This window comes from Apus apus, chromosome 6, assembly GCF_020740795.1.
Source record: "Apus apus isolate bApuApu2 chromosome 6, bApuApu2.pri.cur, whole genome shotgun sequence".
NCBI lineage: Eukaryota > Metazoa > Chordata > Aves > Apodiformes > Apodidae > Apus > Apus apus.
The window spans coordinates 6,530,792-6,554,582 of record NC_067287.1 but is presented as its reverse complement, the minus strand read 5'-3'; the positions used below and the strand labels follow the sequence as shown (position 1 = coordinate 6,554,582).

Below are 23,791 nucleotides of genomic sequence, written 5' to 3'. Positions count from 1 at the left end.
GGAAATTCTGTAAATTTTGTGTATGTTTTCTATTTTCTCTCTCATGTTATTTGGCATTTTGATTCTCTTTATTTGCTGTGGTCTAAGTGTGTGTACATATAACAGGATGTCTCAGTTTTATTTTCAAGTTGTGCAATAAATAATTCATCTTAAATATAACCTGATGATGGGTTCGACAAATAAATTGAACTCGAGTAATTTTAGTAATTGTGGGCCACAGAAAGAGGAAAAGAAGGAAGCATATTTTTGTATTTTGTTATGTTCTCTGAAAGAAGCAGAAGCATAATTTCTATCATTAATCATCTAATGCACTTTCATTGATTTTCTTCTTAATGTAAAATGAAAGTAGAAGCAATTCAAAACCTGTAATATAGTTAGGAAAAAAAGGGTAAAATTGTGAAAGATTCTTTAGACTGATTGCATAATGTAGAAAGCACTCAGAATGTGGTTATTCACTGGCCAAAGCAAAATTGAAACATTAAAAAATCATATTATTTTGTCTTTCTAGCCAGGCAGAGTGTGAACCACTTACAATAAGAAAACACTTGTATTAAAATGAAAATAGTGCTAAACATTAATGCATCAGTGCTGTGTTCATTCAGTGCATGGGTGGGAGGAGGAATGGGCTTTATGGCAATGCATTTCTCTCCTTAAGCAGTGGGCAGCCTTGACTCACAGCTGAGGAAGAATTAAAACATCAAGTCACATAGCTTGGCAAAAATGGCACATGCACCTCAGTTCTTTCAGGGGTTAAACCCATATATTCACAACCAAATAGTTGATAACCTCATCCATCAGTATCTAAGAGGGACATGGTTTAGTGGTGGACTTGGCACTGTGTGAGGTTAACAGTTGGACTTGGTGATCTTAAAGGTCTTTTCCAATCAAAACAATTCTATGATTCTGTAAGACAAGCTGTACTCTTAAGAAGTTATTTTAAAATGGACCAGAGGTGAGTCCAGCTTAAGGCTCTGATTTTACTGGTTGTGATACAGAGCCCTGGACATAGGTGATCCCTTACATCTGCTGTGTTCTCCTACTTCTTCTGTGGTGTTGGCCAAGAAGCTCTGAGCCATGAAGAATGAGTGGTATGGGAGGGATGTGGTCCTCTGCCATGCGGACCTTGTGTCCAGACCTCTGTGTCCCTCTCTGTCTGGTGAACACCGATGACAGGTAACCACCGGGGAGCTCTGTAACCACCAGAGAGCTCTGTGGTTGGATCAGCCACATGAACCTGGGGACAGCTGCCTGATGGGGGCACAGCTGTAGTTGCACTGGAGGTGTCTTCCCACCATGCTGGTCCCCAGAAAGCTGCAGCTGGGACTCTTTTTCTGAGTCTCCTGTATCTTGATCAACCTCTCTTTTTCTCCACCTGCATTTCTTGTTATGGGAAGGCTGCAGAGAGGAACCAACCCACAGAGCAGCTAAAGCATGGACCTTTAACTTAAGAAGATTCTTCAAAGTTTTGTGTGCTTTCTTCCCCTTGCTTTCTAATTCTATCCCAAATGTCTCCCCTTTCCCCTGTTACTGTCTCTTCTCCATGCTAATACCCTGTACCCAATTTTCTACCAAATTCTTCCTTGACCCCTCTTCATGTAAACAATTTTAGTTGCTTTCCTTTATCTTTTCAGTTGATATTTACCATCTTTATTGTCTCACAGCCTCATCTCAAGCTCCTCTTGTTTATCGAGCAGGTTGGTTGGAGGTCTGTGTTTATTCAGTGCTCTGTTTGCTCGGTGACATTTCTCAGCCCTTTAGCACTACTGTCAATATCATTAATAATTACAAAATGGGAAAGTGGTGATCTCAGAGACAGTTTTCCTGCTGCATATCTAGTTGTTTCAGCTCTTCCTCAGTTATTTTTACTAGATTTGTGTCTGTGATGTCCTTCCTGCCATCATTTGTTCTTTTCCTCAGATTATTTTAATGGTTACCCTATCATTTCCTTCTGTAAGTCCAGACTTGGGACATACTTCATTGCAGCCCCAAGGTCGCTGTCACAGTGATGAAGTTAAGTGTATATTTATGTCCTTATTGAATCAGAACCTTTGACTTAAACCTGAGTCTCAACAGAGCCTTATCTTATGTCTTCTAATATGTCTTTTTCTGGTGTCCTATAATTAGGGGTTGCTTTAACATGCCAAGAATAACTTAAATGTTCCACCTGGGATTTTGGGGAAACTCCTAAGTACCAATATAGAAAATAAATGAGGTCATCATGGGTTACAAGACTACTTATAGTCAGCAAGTCTGGATCCTTGAAGTTATTTTCTTCTTTTTTTTTCCTAACATATTATCCCTGAACTCCTTTTTCACTTATGATTAGTGATTTGTGCAAGAAATTATATTTTTTGTTTTACTGGGGTAATGAGAATGATGATGCAACAAAAAAAGACAATTTTTCTGAATAATGAGAAGTTAAAAAGCTACATTAAAATAATTCCTTTGACTTTACATGCTGCTTTTTTTCACACATTCTTAGAATTTGAAGTCAGAAGAGATGATTGCATCATTGTATCTGCACATCTTGGGCCTTCGACCTCTTGTCTAGTCTCGTAGATCATCCTATTGTTCCTGTACCAAGTCCAGCCATTTGATTTACACTAGCACAGAGCTTTAGTTATAGTGTTTGGCCTGAGTGTACCTTCCTGGAATTATCAGTCATTGTTTTCAGATGTTCTAATGACATTTAATTCCAGAGTTTTGAAACCACTAATTTAGGTTTCCCAAATTGAAGTGCCATGGTACAATATAATTTTGCTGGTTTGTAGTTGATATTCTCACTCTTCAGCTGCTTACCCTTTGGAAGCTGTTGAAATGCATTTTTAAAAGAGAATTGATTATAACTTTGGCAAATGAATATGATTACCAGGACTGTCTGTAATTGGATTTTTACTTAAGAGGAGCTATATTTATGTTCTCTTTCCTTATTGGATGCAATGCTATGGCTAGAATATTTATTTCTCAATACACTCCTTTTGTTAGGACTGTTTGTAGTGCTCTTAAGTCAAGCAGGTGCCAACTGAGAGCACTTGAGTTACCCTAGTTTGATGGTGGTGATGCAATGTCAGCTAAGGATGCGTTTGGTGCCTCTGCAGTTTGACAGCAGAGAAACATTTGATTTCACTATGTAAAAGTTTATAGAAGAAGCGTCTGTTATTTACTTTTAATTTAAGATAAATATAGTTAAAGAACATAGCTTCCATATGCTTCTGCATGCCATATGCTAAGATGATGGCATACAAACACGCTCTTGTGGGTGTAAATAGAAAACCAGAAGACAGAGACTGTCATACTGAATATCCTGCTGGCAGCCCTTGTTCTATATCCTGACAGGTCCCCCTACCAGCAAAAAGGGAAATTTCTTCCCCAAGCTGTACATTTAACACTTGACTTATGCCTTGAAGCAAAGTGGTTGCATCTGCAGCTATTTTCATTGCTCCTATCAATTGCAGACTTCTGTTGGCATCTTAATGAGTGTCTCCACACGGTCTGTTACACAATTCCAGCCTTCCCTGAAAAAAAAAAGTATTCTCTTTTAGCATTTTAAACCTAGTTACGTTTCAGCTTAATTATTGATCTTGTTCTTCTTGTAACAAGAGAAGGTATACTTCTTTTTGGTGTGCCAGCCCTTTTATATCAACAGAACTGCCTTAGATGGTCAGCCTGCAGTTTGTCCCCAAGAGTTTAAGTCCAGTCTGGTGGCAGTGACTGGTGGTAATAAGAAAGAATAGCTGGACTTCAGAAGGAAATCCTGCATTCTCATTCTTTCTGGGAATCAATATTCTAACTCAAAACCCTTTACCTGGCACTGTCCTGGGATTAGCTGTTTCTATTAATATGTTTATGTGCATTTGAAATGCTGCAGAGATGGTAAAAATCACACATTATGTCTGGGAGGAACTTCTCAGTACTCTGTGGTTTTATTTCATTTTTTTTTCAGTGCATAGGGCTGCAAAAGGACTGCATTTGCCCTCCAGTGGTATCCCACTTGAAAAGAGGAGGAGATGTTGACATAGCAAAATGGCTCTTTGGGATGACTTTATTTAAAACCATTGTGATAGAACTGAGGATTATGGGAAAATACTATATCATGCAACATAAACAACATGTGATCCAAACCAGTCGGTAGCTTGAAACCACCGAGGATAAATGATTTTGCTAACTTTTGTGAAAGTCCACTGCAAACAAATTAGTCTCATTCCATTTCCAGAAGTGCCTGTGATTGAACATTTTTTTCTGTTAAAAGTTAAATCTTACTTAACTGGGAAATAAGTTTGCAGTGGGCAGAAATGAGGTGACTGGTTCCTGCAGGAACCACTGGAGAGGATCTGTCAGCTCTGCTGCTTCCTGTCTGGCCCTTCCAGTGCAATGCCCCAGTGGGCTTTTTTGTTATGATTTAATTTTTTTCAGTGGTTCATGTTGCTCAACTCAAGCATGCTTTAAGTACGTAGCAGAAATTCTGCCATTTCTTAGGACTGACATGCCGTAAAGATCCGACCCATTAAGCTCAGGCTTTTGAAGACAATTCAATTCAAACTGAAGAATTAATACATTGGCATAATCTTTGAAGACTCTTGAGTGGAAATGAATTGCCTTCTCATAGGACTGAAACGCACTGTGCTGCTTAGGCTGGTCCAAGGAGGTGTGGGGCTTTGGTGTGTACAGGTACTAGCTCTTCATGGCTGCTCTGAGGGGGTGTGGGGTTTGGTGTCTATGGGTACCAGACCTTCATGGCCAGCATTTTGTTTTGCACCTGTAAGAGAAAAAGTGCTGCTGTCCCAGCAAAGAGACTCACCTGCCCCTTGGGTGACCAAAGAGCTGCTCATCTGGTCCAGCCAGCTTAGTGCTAGCACTGTTGTCATTAGGAAGTGCAAAAGTCCAGGAGAGTGGGAAGGAAGTGGATTGTTTGCTTCTGGGGTAGTATTTTAGGCATCAAAAGAAGCTTTTTGGATTCCAGGCTCTTTGGCTGCAGCCTTGTCTCCTGACACCGAGACTTTGTTGCTCTGTCAGGAATGAAGAGATTGATTTACCAGGATTTACCCGTGTTAAAATTCCTAAAGTAGAGAAAAGAAGCAATTCCCTTGTTACCTCACAGAAGATTCTTCTCCTCTCCTCTTTTAGGTCATATGTCTCTAACTAGACTATCCACTATATTTTTTTCTTTTCAACTCCATGTCTCCATCCTTATACAGGTATAATACATTATATCATTTGTTGTTTAACTCTCCTCTACCCATGTTTGCTGTTGCCACTAGTTTCTTTAAGCTCCATGATCTCTTATATGCTTATGTGGCCATCACTTCTAATATCTAAGTAGGCTCAGCCAACTCAGTGACTTATTTCTATGCTTGAAATGAAGGACATTTGTGCAGGAGATAGGGTCATTAGATAGTTCATTGCAGGATGGAGCATCTGGTTTAACATCGATATTTAGAAGTTCCATCACTGTTGTTGCCGTTAATAAATGTCAGGAATGAATTATGATCTTCTGTCAGATGGCAGTAGAGATTGGAAGTTGATGGTTTATTGTGCAATTGCAAGTATTGGTCTGGGGGGATGGCAGGATATAGGTCACTTCCCTCCAGACACAGGCGGTTGTAGCAATGCTGAGAAGATGGTTTGGATACATTTGGCCTTGCGTCATTCATGTGGGCATGTTTGTGTTGCCAGATCTTTGGTGCCCTTGCTGAAGGTAATGAGGCTACACAGACCGTAGGCATCAGAGTCTATTACTTGTTTAACCTTCCTGAAGAGGACAGTTACCCTACTGTCTTGGGCAGAGTGCTGACCTCTGTCCTCATGCTCCTATAATCGAGAAGGGGAATTTCTCCCGAGTTCCTGACTGCTGGAGTTGAGAGATAGGAAGGGTCACAAGGACTGAAAGTGAAAGGCAAGGATCAGCAATTTAGAGGTAGCTATTAATATGCTGATCTACTGTCACTTGAGTCTAAAGAGACTTTTAAACAATTGTTTGCCTTTTACACGCTCTTCAGAATGCTGATTTTTTTTCCTTAGATATCTAATTACATTCTAATAAGAAATTTTTTAGTTCCAGGTGGTTGCCAACCCATCCCTTGCTCCCATACAGCACTGTAGTTAAAAAAACAAAAATTGTGTGTATTCATTGCAAAGTTACACCCCAGTAAATCCTTTAACTATTATAAAACTGTTACTTTCTCCTTTTTCTTCATGCACTCCTAGTTACATGAAGTGCTAGCAACAAGGAAAAACATATGCCGTCTCAAAAACCTGAATTATTTAGGGATCTCCCTAAAAATAATATCAGAGATTGTTAAAGTTAAAAAACAACATCTGAATTAAATAACTTAATCTTCTGTAGCTTTGTGATGCAATGTGTGAATTTGCCTGGAATCAGAGAGCCTGACATGACTAAACTCTTGGGACCAAATTCGATTCCTAACTCTGTCCCTGACTTTATTACTTGAATCAAGTCACGACCTGACTTTGCTGTGGTTAACCTACAATGTAGGATGTAAATAGCCTACTTTTTTTGAGATTTTGTGAGAATTAATTATTATTAATGAAATTAAAGGCTCCATGGTGTGCAGGCTATTTTTATTTATTATAATCACTTATTATTAATTCACTGAAACTTTAGCAAGTTTTATAATAGACTTCCTGTGACTCAGACTTACATATTAATACTTTTGTACTTTGTTATGGCTATGGAGTGCCATTATTTACCCTGAGAAATTAAACATTACAGTCCAAAAAAAGGACCACGGTTGAGGAAAAAGAGCATTGGCCTCAAATAAAACTGGAGGGGAAAACAGTGCATCTAAGCCCTGAGCTGTGCTCTTGCAAACGCCATTTGATCCTTGCCTGGCCCCAAAGGCATCTGTGTCCAAATTCAGAGGCCTCAGCCCAAGCCTAGCTCTGTGCCCATTGTTTCCTGTTGCTGTGGCCCAATCTTGGAGGTTTGGTAAAGCTTTGAGCTGGGAACCAGTGAAATGTGTCAGGCGTGAGTGTGTGCTGCAGTGTGAGGAGGTGGGGCTCGGTACCTGCAGGGGGAAGGGGCTTCAGGACAGATGGAGCTCAGCAGAGTGACACTGTCCTTTGAGACCTACAGGCCAGGCATTTATTTTTGTTTTGTTTTGTTTCCTGTTAATGGATACACTCAGTAGTGCTCTTGCAGCGAGCTATGGTGCATTGTAAAAGCAGGCTTCTAGTAAAGTGCCGTAGCTGCAGCCCCTTTCTGCCACAGCCCCAGGCTGAACACTCCTGCCATTCCTCCTAAACATCTCTATGCAAAAGATTCAAAGGTTCAGGTGGCCAGAGAGCAGGAGAGCACAGAGGGCAGCACAGTGTTGAGAGAACTCAGTTTGGAGGGGGCAGGCCTGGTGTTTACACCTTGCTGCAACAAGCATTTAGCTGCAGCATGTGCAGCTCAGGCAGAGCAGAGGTCACCACTGTGTGCAGGAGAGCTGCTCAGGCTGTTCTTCCCTTCCTCTGAAACGTAGAAAAGATGGCAGTTTGGGAGATGGAAGCTTTCTTCTGTGTTTGTTTTGGGTTTGTTTTTTGTTTTTTTTTTTCCACATTGAAGCTGTTTCAGTTCCAAGGGTAGTGTGTGCATGATAGCTTGGGAATCCTGGCCTTGACCAAATACGTTTTATGGCATGTCACTGCAGTATTATATCTGTTGTTTGGTCGTACAATGTAGATTGGTTAAACTGTTGCCCCAAGCCTTCAAATGACTGCCTCCTTGAGAATATTGAATTTATATAATCATCTAGATAACGCACTGCTCCAATAAGAACGTGTCTTCATGGCTTTGTGAAGCTTCTCATCTTTGAGTGACCTGCGAATAACGACCTAAGAATAAATCAACTTTATCCTATTAACCCAGTAGAGTGAATCTCACACAGACCACAAGTAGGGACTGCATGGAGTAGAATATGTGAGAATGTAACAATTTTTGTGTCTTTCCTTTTCAGCTGTTACGTGCCTGTCGGAGCACAACGACTCTGCCAGTGTCAGTGACTGCATGCGGTGGGCAGGAGCTGTGCCAGCTCGTGTACAGGAGTGTCTTGTTCCCTGCAAAGATGACTGCACCTTTACCCCCTGGTCTAAATTTACAGCATGCTCATCTGACTGTGGATCAACGAGAAGCAGGAGACGGTCACTCACAGGTAAAATACTTTATAATATTTATCTGATAGTGATACTTATGGATTATGCCTCTCAGATGTTAGGGTTTTGGGAGAATCCAGACAGAACAGTGATCATTTGTAAATTATTTTTGATCAGATACTGCTCATTGCCTGCTTTGTGCACACATATTTTGGTATGAGAACAGTGTGGAAAACCTTGGTGGTGGAAAGACATTTTTAGACATAAAGCAAATAAAACAATAACTATGGATTGTACAAGTTTATCTAACCTATTAATCTGGGAAGCATGCAGCAAATCTGTACACAAGAATAAAAATCAGTGTGATGTTCTCTTTAAAACTGTTGAAATCTGGATGAAGTTTAAAACTGGGAGTTTTGTGCTCAGCAGTATCCAGTAGTTCAACAGGGCAAATTAATACCATGTATAAAGAAAAAACTGTATCATTAAAGCAGTTTTGTTCGATCTTTTCTATGTATTCATTAAACACTCTCATTCAAACCATTTCACGGAGCATTCCCCTGAACTTGCTGTCGTGGTTTATTATGTTATTTGAATGCTGACCAAACTGAAGAGCTTTAAAACTCTGTAACATCAATAGTTTGGAACTGCTTGTTTTATGAGGAGTTGTATTCCCCCCACATCCATAGCTAAATCAAATAAATGTGAATTATACTGTTGTCAGCAGGTTACATAACATTCCTGTTATTGTTATCCTGCAGACTCATATCTTTTCATATTTCTGTGCTGTGTTTGAGAACTAAGGTGGAGCTGACTTGAGTTTGCTCCATTAATAGAGGTGAAACTTCCAAAACTTCTACTATGGAGTAAAATGCTAACATTGCTGTAAAAATACATGGTAATGCCTGGGAACTGAATGGCATCAAAGTATGGTGGCTACCACTGCTCCTTTCTTCTAGACTTCCTTGCACCTGGCTGCGTGGCTGTCTTGTTATTCAATTCATTACTGCTGGAATGATGGAAGTTTTTACTAACAATTCCAGTACTCAGGCTTCCACGCGGCAGCGGAGAGCGGCAGCGCTGAGAGCTGCTCCTTTAATTACTGAGGATTAGAGAAGGGGCCGGGCTTCCCGGAGACGGCGAAGCCGGAGCAGAGCGAGGAGACCCGAGTCTGAGCGGGAATCCTGAGAGGAACAGGAAGGCTGACGTGGCAGGGGTGTGGCTGAGAACGGTGGCAGGTTTAACAGCGGCCATCTCGGCAGCTCCCCAGAGCACGCGGCAGCGGTGAGAGCGCAGAGCGGCAGGAGCAGGGAGAGGCGCGAGGGCGGGGAGCACAAGCGCACGCGGAGAGCGAGGGCAGGCAGGGAGCAGAGAACACCGGTAGCTTTCTCTAGCATGGTGACAACACGCCCTAAAACCGTATTGAAAAAGGATATGGGAACTCAGACGGGGGTTCTGAGCAGGCACACAGCTGTGCAGGTCTCTGGCTGCAGCGAGTGCCTGAGCCTGGCACTGGTAGTAGAGGGAGCCAGTGGCACCGCGTGTGTGCGGTGTGAGCAAGTAAATGATCTCCTCAGACAGGTGGTTAGACTGACAGAGGAGGTTGAAAGACTTAGAATCATCGGAGAATGTGAGAGCGAAATAGATTGGTGGAGCCAAAACCCTGAGGCAAGGGCAGAAGGAAGAGGTGCTAGAAGAAGTGACGGATCCCCTCCCCTCCTGTCCTCAGACAGAAGGAGAGAACGTTAGGGACATGGAGGAATGGAGGGAGGTCCGTCCTCGGAGAGGCAAGAAAAAACCCTCCCAACTCCCTCCACCCTCCGAATTGCCCCTGAAGAATAGGTACTTGGAACTGCAGGGACAGGAAAATGAAGCTGGAGTGACAGATTTGTCTAGTGAACCGCCTAGGACTTGTCGCTCAGCTCCACGACTTAGGACTTCTTCAACTAAGAAGGAAAGGAGGGTAATTGTGGTGGGAGACTCCCTTCTGAGGGGAACAGAAGGGCCCATCTGTCGAGCAGACCCATCCCACAGGGAGGTCTGCTGCCTCCCTGGGGCTCGCATTAGAGATGTTAAAAGGAAACTCTCTAGTATGGTAAATCCATCTGATTACTACCTACTGCTGATTTTTCAGGTTGGTAGTGACGAAATTATTACAAGAAATGTAAGGGCAATGAAGAGAGACTTCAGGGCCCTGGAATGGCTAGTTAGGGGGTCTGGAGCACAAGTCGTGTTTGCCTCCATACCTCCTGTAAGAATGGGTGGAGAGATAAACAGGAAGAGTTTACTTATCAATGAATGGCTACGAGACTGGTGCCAAAGGCAGGGCTTTGGTTTTTTTGATCATGGGCTGCTCTACGAGACACCTGGCCTGATGGTGGCAGGTGGGATGCACCTGTCCCAGAGGGGGAAAAGGCTTTTGGGGCAGGACTTAGCAGGGCTCATTGAGAGAGCTTTAAACTAGATGTGAAGGGGGAAGGGGAGAAAACTGGGTCTGTTAGGGACAAGCCCAAGAGAAACATACCAGGGCCTGAAGGGGGGTGGTCTAAGGAGGATTTGGTCCCACCAGTGTGCTCTGCTTGCTTCCTGAAATGCCTGTACACCAATGCACGCAGCATGGGGAATAAACAGGAAGAGTTAGAGGTCTGTGTGCGGTCTAAGGGTTATGATCTGGTAGAAATAACAGAGACATGGTGGGACAGGTCAAACGTCTGGAATGTGGCCATGGATGGCTATGTGCTTTTTAGGAAAGATCGGTCGGTGAAGCGAGGTGGTGGAGTTGCTCTTTATGTGAGAGAGCAACTAGAATGTATCGAGTTTTGTGCAGGGGCTGATGAGGGGCAAGTTGAAAGTCTGTGGGTAAGAATTAAAGGGCAGGGTGGTATGGGTGATACAGTTGTGGGGGTCTACTACAGACCTCCTGACCAAGATGAGGAAGTTGATGAGGCTTTCTACAGGCAGCTGAAAGCAGCCTCACAACTACAGTCCTTGGTCCTCATGGGAGATTTTAACTACCCCGATATCTGCTGGAAGACTCACACAGCCAGCCTTTCACAGTCTAGGAGGTTCCTCCAGTGCATTGATGATAACTTCTTAATGCAAATGGTGGATAAGCCGACTAGAAGAGGAGCGCTGCTGGATCTTGTGCTCACCAACAAGGAGGGCCTTGTTGAAGCAGTGGTGGTCAATGGCAGCCTTGGCTGCAGTGACCACGAGATGGTGGAGTTCAGGATCCTGTGTGGGAGGAACAGAATACCCAGCAGGACCAGAACCCTGGACTTCCACAGAGCAAACTTCGGCCTCCTCAATCAATTGTTAAGGGAAGTCCCATGGGACAGAGTGCTAGAAGGTAAAGGGGCTCAAGATAGCTGGACAACATTCAAGGACCACTTCTTGCAAGCACAGCATCAGTGTGTCCCAATGGGTAGAAAATCTAGTAAGGGAGCTAGGAGACCAGCGTGGTTAAAAAAGGAACTGCTGGGCAAACTCAAATGGAAAAGGAAAATCTATAGATCATGGAAGGAGGGGCTGGTTACTTGGGAGGAATATAGGACTGTTGTCAGAGAATGTAGGGAGGCAATTAGGAAAGCTAAGGCCTCCTTGGAACTTAACCTTGCAAGTCGGGTTAAGGACAATAGAAAGGGCTTTTTCAAATACATAGCCAACAAAACTAATACCAGAGGCAATATAGGCCCACTGCTGAATGAGGCGGGTGCCCTGGTGACAGAGGATTTAAAGAAGGCAGAGGTGCTGAATGCCTTCTTTGCCTCTGTCTTTACTCCTGCAGGCTTTTCCCATGAGCCCCAGATTCATATAGCCCCAGTAGAAGTCAAGATAAAGGAGGAGTTTGCCCAGGTAGATGACGATTGGGTTAGGGATCAGTTGCATAATCTGGACATCCATAAATCGATGGGTCCGGATGAAATGCATCCAAGGGTGCTGAGGGAGCTGGCGGAGGTCATTGCTAGGCCACTCTCCATCATCTTCGGTAAGTCATGGGTAACAGGAGAGGTGCCTGAGGACTGGAGGATAGCAAATGTCACTCCAGTCTACAAGAAGGGCAAGAAGGAGGACCCGGGTAACTATAGACCGGTCAGCCTCACCTCCATCCCTGGAAAGGTGATGGAACAACTTGTCCTTGGCACTATCTCCAGACATATCAAGGAGATGGGGGTCATCAAGAGCAGTCAACATGGTTTTACCAAGGGTAAGTCATGTTTGACTAACCTCATAGCCTTCTATGAGGAAATGACTAGGTGGATAGATGATGGTAGAGCGGTGGATGTGGTCTATCTTGATTTCAGTAAAGCATTTGACACCGTCTCCCACAGCATCCTTGTAGATAAGTTGATCAAGTATGGGTTTGATGATCAGGCAGTGAGGTGGATCAAGAACTGGTTGAAAGGAAGAAGTCAGAGAGTTGTAGTCAATGGGGCAGAATCTAGTTGGAGGCCTGTGACTAGTGGAGTCCCTCAGGGGTCGGTACTGGGACCGGTGTTGTTCAACATCTTCATCAACGACCTGGATGCGGGTACAGAATGTACCCTCAGCAAGTTTGCTGATGACACCAAGCTGGGAGGAGTGGCTGACACACCAGAAGGCTGTGCTGCCATTCAGAGAGACTTAGACAGGCTGGAGACTTGGGCGGGGAAAAACCTGATGAAGTTTAACAAGGGCAAGTGTAGAGTTTTGCATTTGGGGAAGAAAAATGTCATGCACCAGTACAGGTTGGGGGCTGACCTGCTGGAGAGCAGTGTGGGTGAAAGAGACCTGGGGGTCATGGTAGACAGGAGGATGACCATGAGCCAGCAATGTGCCCTTGTGGCTAAGAAGGCCAATGGCATCCTGGGGTGTATTAGAAAGGGTGTGGTTAGTAGGTCAAGAGAGGTTCTCCTCCCCCTCTATTCTGCATTGGTGAGGCCGCATCTGGAGTATTGTGTCCAGTTCTGGGCCCCTCAGTTCAAGAAGGACAGGGAAGTGCTTGAAAGAGTCCAGTGCAGAGCCACAAAGATGATGAAGGGAGTGGAACATCTCCCTTATGAGGAAAGGCTGAGGGAGCTGGGTCTCTTTAGTTTGGAGAAAAGGAGACTGAGGGGTGACCTCATCAATGTTTACAAATACGTAAAGGGTGAGTGTCAAGAAGATGGAGTTAAGCTTTTTTCAGTGATGACCAGTGATAGGACAAAGAGTAATGGATACAAATTGGAGCGTAGGAGGTTTAAGGTGAATATCAGAAATTTTTTTTTTACTGTGAGAGTGACAGAGCCCTGGAACAGGCTGCCCAGAGAGGTTGTGGAGTCTCCTTCTCTGGAGACATTCAAAACCCGCCTGGATGCCTTCCTGTGTGATGTACTCTAGGTGACCCTGCTCTAGCAGGGGGGGTTGGACTAGATGATCTTTCGAGGTCCCTTCCAACCCCTATGATTCTATGATTCCAGTATAAAAGACTTCGTTATGGCTTCAAACTGCCATTTGCTGATATGGCTCATTACAGGATAAAGATGTCTCTTTTATATAATAATTGGTACAATACAATGCCCTCTTGTTTCTGCCAAAGAAGGTGTTCTAAAATGTTCTCTGTTTTGATGGCTGCATATTTATTGTAGTAGAAATCCTCTGTCCCTGTCAGAATTATAGATGCCTGATCTTATAGAAAATATATGAGTGAAATGAAGAGTTCCTTCCAGGTAGTTTTAAATCTGATTTTTCTGTGTGAGCATCTGTGCAAGTTATCAAACAGTATGGTCCTACCTGTCCCCTTTCTTACTCTGTTCTACATCAGACATAGATTCATTCAAGTGGACCACAAATGCTTTCTGGTATTCAGGTTTTGATGGCTTGTCTCCTCACCTGGCCTGAATTTGTGATCCAACACTACCAGTCTCTCCCATATGACCTTACTGGGTTCCCTTCCTCCCTCCAGGAAGGAGCTCCTGGTCTGAGCCCACTCCCAGCAAAGCTGTCCTGAGAATCTAGTGGTGAACATGGAGCAATATCCCAGGTGGTGCTGGGCTTGTATTTCACCTTTCTGCCAGTGACCTCCTCGTTCATCACTCTGTGTGTCTGGCCCCAGTGAATGCTTTGGCTTCATTATAAGAGTTCATTAACAGTGCCATTTAGTGGAAATCTGCTAATTGTTTGGTGAGCATTTGCTTGCCACCCACTCAGTTTTTAATATTAATTTCATTTTGGAAGTAATCATAGACTCTGCATGTAAAATTAGTCATGACTTAAGAAGCAAAAGACTTATTACAGAACATATCAAAATTCAAAGTCATTATAATGAAAACAGTTTTAAGGTAAGACTTCATTACTAAAGTCAGTTAATTCACTGTACTTTGGATACAGTAAAATTTCTGTGGAAAGGTACATTTTTAATGTTTAATATAATTTCATATAGTGTATAGCATATACTAGCTGATAGTATTTAATGTATATAACATTTTTTAGTGTTCAGAAATTTAATTTAAAAAAAAATATACTATTTACCTGAAGGATTTGTGTCCTTGAAAAGTTTTGCAGTGGTGTTTTTAATAGGAATTTCTAAAATCTGTGAAGATGATAAAAATAGCCCCATCACCAATTCTTAAACTTCTTTGTGAAGAGTGTGGGATGAATTTTTTCCCTCAAAATAGGGCTTTCATAGCAGCTTCATTAGAAGGAAGATTCCTGCAAAACAGATGGCAGGGCAAGTTGGGAAAAAAAAAGTGTTGTGGAAGTGTGAGATTATTAGCATCCTTACCTGTGTCTGATGGGCTGCATGTAATAATGGCAAAACGTGGGGAGGTCCCAAATTCCCATGTTTACTTATAGAATGCAGAGCACACAGCTCTACATATACACAGAGTTTGTGGTTTCTGTCAGCCCGTCAAACATAAAGTGCTGGAAATGCCACTAGGGAGCTCCTGATCTATTTAAAGCCTTTTAAAAGACTTTCCTTGAATTATGTGGAGTTGTACCTGTTTTACCTTACCTGAATTTGCTCATAAACACATTGATGTATTTTTATAGAGAGAGGAAAAAATAAAGATGCCAGCACTATTTGATTCCTTTGTTTTTATTTTCCCTTTGTGCCAGCAAACTTTACGTTCCCCAGAACAATACAAGAAATGCAGTTTTGAAAGGGCTGGGGCTTGAAGGAAAGTGATATTAAGGGTCTGCAATCAGTGCCCTTTTCTTTTTAGGTACATATTTGTATGCAGACAGGTATGGATGACAGCCAGCTTCTGCTCCTGCTTACGTGTGGTGAAATGACTCTTGGTTCCAGGCTAGAAACAGGGTTGTTTGGTTGTAGAACTGATGTTTTGGTTTTGTATCTTATTTGTGTGCAATATCAAAGAGAAAACATTTCCTCTGGGATCAAAGCTTTAAAAACTCCTTTGCAGAAGTCTTTTTAGCACATCCTAGATCCCCAGGGAACCTTTTGAGGGTGGGATACAGATGTGGTTTCTTAGTGAAGATGAATTCTCCCTTCCAGTGCAGATGCTAAATGCAAAGACATTCCTGAGCCAGCCTAAAGGTGACTGCGTCACGTTGGGTAACCCATGCCAAGACAAGCATTGATTTTATCTTTAGAGGCTGTATTTAGATCTGTGTTCCCTGGCACAGTTGGAGGGATGCAGGGAGCACGAATTCTCATCTTTATCTCCTCTTGTACTGATGTCCTCATGCCTAGAAGTCCTCCAGGAGCAGGGCACAGATGTAGAAGTTGACTTGAATACTGCTGCTTCCCTATGCTACTGAAAGAGCCTTCTTTTAAAGCCTGTTGAAAGAACAGGGCAAAAGAAAACATGGAACCACATATAACCATAGAAATACTTTCCAGTCCTAATAATTTACTGAGGATTATCTTCTCTATTTTCCTCAAAGTACAGTTGGTGTGCCCTGTATGTCTTTAACTAATTCATAAGGTAGCCTCAAAGATGTTGTGGCTAATGTAGAGTCCTCTGGAAGTTGTCCTGGCAACCAATAATTTTGAGCAAATAGAAACAAAACAATAAATTTATTTTCATCAGATAATTAGAGATAAATTATACGATGTAAAATTACAGAGCGTTTTCTGGGCAGACCATTACTAGAGTAAGAACTTTGCATTTTGCTCTTTGCCCTACCCATCAAAACAGTATTTCCAAGTTCTCTGGTTGCCCCTGGAGATAAATACACTGTCCTTCCACTCCAGATCACTGGCAACAGCTAATAGATGCTTCAGAAACATTCCTAGGTATTAACATTCAGATTGTCTTGGTTCTAATGTGTTGAATTCATGCAAGTATAAATAATATGACGTGTTGTTATCAAAAGTAGCAGATGTTAAGCTAACAAACTGATTTCTGTGGTTGGAACAGGGCGAAGCAGAAAGCAAGATAAATGCCAGAATACTGAAGTTTATCCTCAAGTTGAAACAGAGCAGTGTCCGTGCGAGGAGTTTACCTCCCAGCCCCATGGAAATTGGTCTGACTGCATTCTCGGCAGAGGAACATCCGAGCAGCAGCTGGGAATGCCATCCCATGGAGATGCTAAGGAGTGCGGCGAGGGTGTGCGCCTGCGAGCCATCGCCTGCTATGATAAGAGTGGCAGACTGGTGGAACCATCTCACTGCAGCAGCTCGGGTAAGGAGATTTAAAAAGCACATGAGACGTGTAAAGAGCCCTGGTGCTGAGCAGAGTTACCTGCTCAGTGGTTCTTTTTGGAGCCTGTCATAGGTGTGTACATGTTCACCTGCTGCAACAGCTCTCACAGGGTTGCTATGACTGTTGAACAGCCTTCTATTATCTTCTTGTCAATCTTAATACTAAGGTTTTCCTCAGTATAAAGGTCTGCTGGCATTTCTACAGTGGAAATGAATGAGAAGAGGGCTAAAGTTGGCTCTGCTGTCAGATGTAGACGTGACACTTCAGGGCATGATGGTCAGGTTTTTTTCTGGGTTAACGGTTGGACACAGGGATCTTAGAGGTCTTGTTCTGTGGAATACCAGAGGCATTTCTTTTATGCATCTAAAAATCCTGTAAAAGCATGAGCAAAGGAGAAGTTACATTTCAAGTAGCATTTTGTTTGAAGATGTTGCATTCTTCAGCTTTTACTGGTTCATAGATTTTTATACCTTTCTACTAAGTTTAGACGTGTTTGCATGTTTGTTTTTTGTGAAGTATCAGAAATTTTCTTGAGACAATCACATTAAATCACAAAACCCTTGTGATGTCACCTGCTGTCTCTAGTGCCAAATTCACATGACTTCAGCAGCCAGTGATCTCATCCTGGCAATTTTGTGCCATGCTCAAGCTCAGATGGATACACAGCAAATGTGTCAATGTCACTGCTTGCTGGGGCTCTGGGCTGTTGACAGAGCTACACTTGACACTTCCACATATAATCAAGTAGCCAATATCAAACAGAAACAGGGTGGAACCAGAAGTAGAGCAAGCAGGAAATGTTAATCTATCTGGGTATTTTCTTCCAGTTTCCATGATTTGCAGTTATTAAATGCTAAATCAATTTACAGACAAAAGCCCTTATCTTGAGGGCAAATGCTGCACCTCTGCTGCTCCCAAACCAGTGATGCTGTCTGATTTACAGTCACAAAGCTTTGGGCACCACCTAGGGTGATGTAATAGGTTGAAAGAGTGCTGGTGAGCTATGTGATGGGAGAGGAAGAATGATGTGTCAGGAGGAGATTAAGTAATGCAACAGGAACCATTAATGTTCCTGAGTTATAGAAGGGAGCAGAGAAGGAAGTGCGGCTGCTCTGTGGAGGGTCTTCAGGATTAAGATTAGCAGCCTGAGCTGCATGTAATAAAAGGAAAAAAAACACACCCTGATGAAGTGATTCAGTCCTGGAGTGAATTCCTCTCACAGCTGTTGATGGCTGTTCCAGCTGGCTGCACAGATTCATAAAGCAGCTTTCCATGGGTTGTGTTTCAACAATGTGCTGTTGTACCAATTGATCGTGCCTCTGTGGCCCATGAAGGAGGAATGCTATACCTTTCCCCCACAACATTACCTTTTCTTCTGCAAAAAGGGAGCTGTTGGGTTTTGAAAGGTAGTTTGGCCTGTGTCATGACTTGCTCTTTTGAAAAACTCAGGGTTTTTATCACTATTGTTAAAAAGAGGAGGTTGTCTGTGTGGGGTTTTTCTGAATAACCTTGAAGCCTGTTTTCTGTCTGTGATATTTATGTGGCATTTTTAATGGTCTGGCTTCTCTCAGAGAGATGGTAGGGAGTGGTAACTCAAGGGGATTATTGTTGGCTTTCTTGTCTTTGGCTTTTTATCTCAGCAGGAATTATTGCAGCATGGCTGTGTCAGAGGGCAGAGGGATGGTTGGTCCTGTACAGCACTGTAGAGCCCTGTCGTATGCCCTTCCTCCTACACTCTATTTACAGAGTGCTCTAGAGACCTTTAGGTTTAGAAGTGGAATGTAAAGGGGGGTGAGACGTTTCCACCTTCTGAATGCCCCATAACATTTCCCCTAAGGGTGAGCTCCAGCCAGAACCCTGTTTAGTACCCAGGATGTATAAGCTCCTGTTTGCTACCAAGTCTTGAACACCTGTTCCATGCAAGGCAAGTGGGAAAACAGCATTGCCTTGGTCTCCAGAGGATATGGATATTTCAGTGACTCTGGGTGTAGACTGCCAAAAAGTGGCAGAAAGCTCCACAGGCTCCATCACTTGGGACCTGCCTTCCAACCACAGCAGTTAAGTGAAGTTAAGCCCAATATTTATGGTCTCTAGAGCTGGGAGCTTTCAGAATGCACTTCTGAACACATTATTGAATTAGTGATAGAAACAAATCATTATCCAATTAATAATTAGCAGTGTTATTCAACCGTAATAGAGAAGAGCCAATTAGAGAAGCGTGCCCATTTGCTAAGCCCTGAGAAGTTATTCCTGAGAGGTTGGGTTTTTTTACAGCATCTGAGTTTGTCTAGTTCAAAGTATCAGGTGACCTTTTAACATTGGCTGGCTGACCAGATTAATGGCTAATTAAGCCTTTGCCTTATATATTGAATGCTAATCACTGATATCTAGGCATTGTTCTTGCTTTATGAGATGTGGGAGTAAGCGTGTTCCTCTTTTATTTCTTTCAGGTCGTCTGACTTCTTTTTGTTTCCTACTCTTTTCCTTTAGCAGGACAGTACTTTTCATTCCTTTGCCTTGAACCAGGACAGAAGTGAGAAGCTGTGAGACACAGACCTCAGTTGTTTGCAAGGTTCTTTTGAAGAACTTTTTACAAAATGTAGGAGGATAAATGTAAGGATGCAAACTTTGCCTTAGAAATAGTCCAAAGTTTTTTCCAGAGTTGGTAACGCCATGGGTACAAGGTATAGGACAATAACAATGGTATAGAATAGAATTAAGAGAGCAAACTCTGGACTCTTGCCTTCTCACAGGAAGCATTTTCGCTTTCCCTGACAAACCTGGCTGGTGAACTTCAGCAGGGTTTAGTGAGTTTGCTGAGTTTGAGACTAATGTGGAAATTAATCAGTTCTCAGGGTCCTGGTCTACACTGCATTTTGTGAGCAATTCTGCATTTGCAACTTTGAGGAGAAAAAAACAAACTAAAAAACCCAGTGAAGTCTGGTTGTCTTTGTTAGTCAGCAGTCTAGACTCCAACTCTCCTAAGCCTATTACATGCAAATGCATTAACTGTTCAAGCAAACCTTCTCCAGAGGAGATGGATTTTCTCCCCAGTGGTGTAGTTACCACATACAGAGTATCCCAAGGTCCGAAAGCAGTGAAGACGGAAGCATTCCAGCTGTGCCTTAATGGAAATGCACTGCTAGCTTGCCTGGTGTCTGCAGTTCCTTCTGTCAGGACCTGGGACCTGTGTCCTGACCCAGCACAGCTGAGCTCAGCTTGTGTGAACAGTTTGGGCCAACTCTAGTGGCTACGAAGGTCACACTTCGACTAACCAGTCCTCACTGCTGTTTAATCTCAGTTTAGCTCATGATCACGAGATGGAACAAGCTTAAAAATAAAAACCCCAGACTTAAAAATACAAGCTTAAAAAAAAATAATATCCTAGCTTAAAAATACAAACCCCGGACTTCTCTGAATTGTACTCCTTTCTGTGCCAAACATTTTCTCTTATGTCCAGAAGAAGCACACTGGGGCTTTTTTTTCCATTACTGGCCTTTGTGATTAGTCTCCTGGTTTATTTTAGTGGTGTCATCGTTTTTTTTGATCACGTGTTCACTAAGCTCTGTAAGTGAATAACCTGTAGTTTTTTTCCTGGAATTGGTTCACTCTTCTTTTCCTTCCTTTAATTTGGAAATGCAATTATGAAATTGGGGAGAGAGGTGACTAACTATATTGCAAAAAACGTAATTGATAATTTGCTTCAATTTGTCTTCCTGTCAGAAGACTGGCTCATCTTGTGTTCAGCTCACCATTAGTCCAGAGGGTCTCCATTCTCTGGCTGGTGTCTGGAGCATCCTCTTCGGACATGAAATTGTCCTCTTAGCTGCAGTTCATCTGCTTCTCAATCTGTCATTCAAGTTCTTCGCACTGTTTTTGAGTTTCCGCCTCCTTTGTTGTGAATGATTTCATGTAGTTCCTTTGCCTCTTTTGTGTGTGTGTGTGCTGTGCCAACAGGGCTTTTTTTTAATCTTCGAGGAACACAGGGTGCCTCGTCTGTTCCAAACCAAAGGCTGGAGATTTCTGTGCTCTTGCAAGAGGTTTTTGAGGCTTTTGATCCGACAGGCAATTTATGGAAAGCAGGAATTTATGAAAAGCGCTTTTACTATTCAAATTGTGTAGTGCTTGCAACAACAGGAACCTGGGAGAAAGACACAACAGATAGATCCTGGCTTTAAATCACAGAACAGTCAGCTTTAACCTACACACCTTAAAAAGCTTTGATTATTTTTTTAATTTATGAAGGGCACGGCAGGGATGCTCGTACACCTCCTTATTCTCATCTGCAAAGTGTTTTGTTGTACGTGGTTTAGTTGCAGGTGGACAAATCAACCAGGACTGGGGTTGCTCACTCTGAAACCCTGTGAAGCCAAACCCTTGCACTGTTGTTTTCAGAGAAAATGAGTTATTTTCATGTAGCTTTTTATCACTAGATTTGAATGGTCATTCTGACAAAAAGACACTTGTGTAGCTCAAAAAACTATAAGCAGAGCTGAATACCTTAAAGAAATCTGGACTGATAACAAACTTACCTTCCCTATAAGGTAACAATTCTGGAAAAAAAGAGTTGGGAAAGCTATGTTGACTAAATGCCTGTTTATTTTTGCAAGTGTATCTATGCTGACAGTTAACTGTGGTGTATACATTTTTCCATATTTGTTAAATTTTATTTTGAAGAATGAAACTGTTGCAAAAATCCCTGATTTTGTTTTGAAAACCTTCAGATATAGAAACTTTCCTGAAGACAGTTTTCACCTCTGTTTTTGAAAATGCCTCTAAGTATTTCAGTCTAAATGAAGTTTTATATATTTAAATTTCATTTATTTAGCACAAACCATTAGTTCTAGAATACAAGTAGTTACAGTTTTAAGTGATTTCCATACTTTCATAGACAGCATCTCATCTTATGGATGAGACCTCAGCACCTCACCTCTTCTACAAGGCAAATGGGCAACCCTGCCTTGGCTATCCTCTTCCCAGCTCCCCAACACATGACAGCCCTGGGATACCTCCTCCTCCCTACCAGAGTGTGAGTAGTTAATCTTGGCACCATCAGCTAATGGTAACATGTAGACCCTGTGTTCAGGCTACCCTACCCTTCTTTTGGCATTTGGGATTAATTAAATATTACAGTACTCTTGTTTCTCTCTGTGGTTTCCCCTGTGTGTCTCTGCAGTATCTCTCTGTGACCTTTTTATTACAGAAAAGTGACTGTATTATTTACAGAACAAAGCTTTTCAAAGACTGCTTGAGAAAAAAAGTTTTGGCTAAAAAGTCACCTTATTTTCTGCCTATCCCGTCCCCTGGCATGGGAATTAAGGCTGGCTTTGGATCACAGGTGGCTGAAAGGTGTTGCCACCTGCAGACAGGCTGTCCTTCCCTTGTGTCCGTGCTTTAGGACTCTTCAAAGCCACTGTCACCTTCAACTGGTTTCCTGCTATCTCAAGCCTAAATAGCTTCTAAATTTAGCCCCGAAATCCTGACTGGGTTCTCCTCTGGACCTCTCTCTGACATTTTCTACACATCTCCTTGGGTGTGTGGTGACACTCTTAATTACAGCTGTGGCTGCCAGAGAAGCTATAAGCACAGAAACAGAGCCCATAAAGGATCTGCCCTCTGTTTCTTGTTTGGCTACAGGATGTTTACATATTGCTCTCAGAAGAGTGCTCAAAGAACATTGATTTATTCCCCATCTTTTCCTTTCCTTTCCATTTTTTTTTTTTTTAATTTAAAAAAAATCTGTTCACTACAAGAAATTTTGGCCACACTTCTTCCCTGCTGGATGTTAAAAGACTTATCAAATGAAATTGGATCAGAAGACAGCTGTTCAGACATTGCTGTTCTCGAGTATGTTTTCCTGGCAACAGAATCAAAGGTAAACTGCCATCAAAAAGGTTATTTCTGAATGGGTCAAACTGGTTATCAAAGAAGCTTATTTAAAGCAAGGTAAGACTTCCCCTGAGGCGTTAGTTCATAGAAATGCACATTCTTTTAGTTCTGTAACTTCTTATGAAAGTACACATACATCTTAGGAGGAAATATTTAGATTTATATAGATAAATATAAATATATAGATTTGCTATTTGAGCAGCATCCTGTCTAGGTGCTACGTTTAGTCATCGTGATGTCTGTTGTTACTCCTTAGCTCTAAACATAAATCTTTATAGCGTGTCTTTTTGCTGCATTCCATTAAATGACCCTTTTGAAGAGGCAGCAGTACCAGACTATGTGAAGGAAAGATTTTTTACTAACTTCAGAGAGGCTTTTTGTGCCTGATGATCACCGACAGCCGCTACTTGCCGGACCACCTCTGCCCACCTTTGCTCCTGTCTGGGCCTGTTGTTTCTATTATTAGAATGGTTTTTCTCATGTTTTTGACAGGTTGATTAAAGCTCTTCCATGGGAGTTGGGAATGTTTTCAGTGTAGAAATAGTAACTCAGTGTAGAAATAGCAGAGGTTTAGGAGAACTTTGATAGCAAGTTAATGCAGTGGATGATCTACTGCCCTGATTTTGCAGCAGGCTGTGGTCAGGGTATCTCTTTGAAATGTGGCCTGTCTCTTCAGCCTTAATAACATATTTGTCACAAATATGACCTGTTACAAAGCAAGGCTCTAATAAAACGTTAACATACATTGATAGATTGAGAATTAACATTTTTCTCTCCCTATGTGTCATTCCATTTAATGGGTTCTATTGGAAGTATGAAGAAACACCCTGTTAGCCTAAGTCTTTTCATGAGTTATGTACCATAGTGTTAAGACCTCTAGACTTTTCCTGCTCATGGAGAACTTCATGGTCCCTTTGAGACCTGTGTAGCTGTACTGGCAAGTGATACAGAATCACAGAATCATTTCAGTTGGAAAAGACTTTAAAGATCATCACATTCAACTGTTAACCCAGCACTGCCAAGACCACCACTCAACCATGTCCCTAAGCATCACATCTACACAGCTTTAAAATGCCTCCAGGGATGGTGACTCCACCACTTCCCTGGGCTGCCTGTGCTAGGGCCTGACAACCCTTTCAGGGAATAATATTTCCTAATATCCAATCTAAACCTCCCTT

General features: G+C 42.4%; 1 protein-coding gene across 1 annotated transcript in view; it reads left to right on the top strand.

The window, feature by feature from the left end:
• THSD7B (thrombospondin type 1 domain containing 7B) overlaps window positions 1-23,791 on the top strand; it is a 326,234-nt gene that overhangs the window by 212,815 nt on the left and 89,628 nt on the right. The window contains exons 15-16 of the mRNA XM_051624219.1: window positions 7,959-8,153; window positions 16,440-16,703. Of these exons, the coding sequence (XP_051480179.1) occupies window positions 7,959-8,153; window positions 16,440-16,703 (459 nt within the window). The remainder of the gene's footprint in view (window positions 1-7,958; window positions 8,154-16,439; window positions 16,704-23,791) is intronic.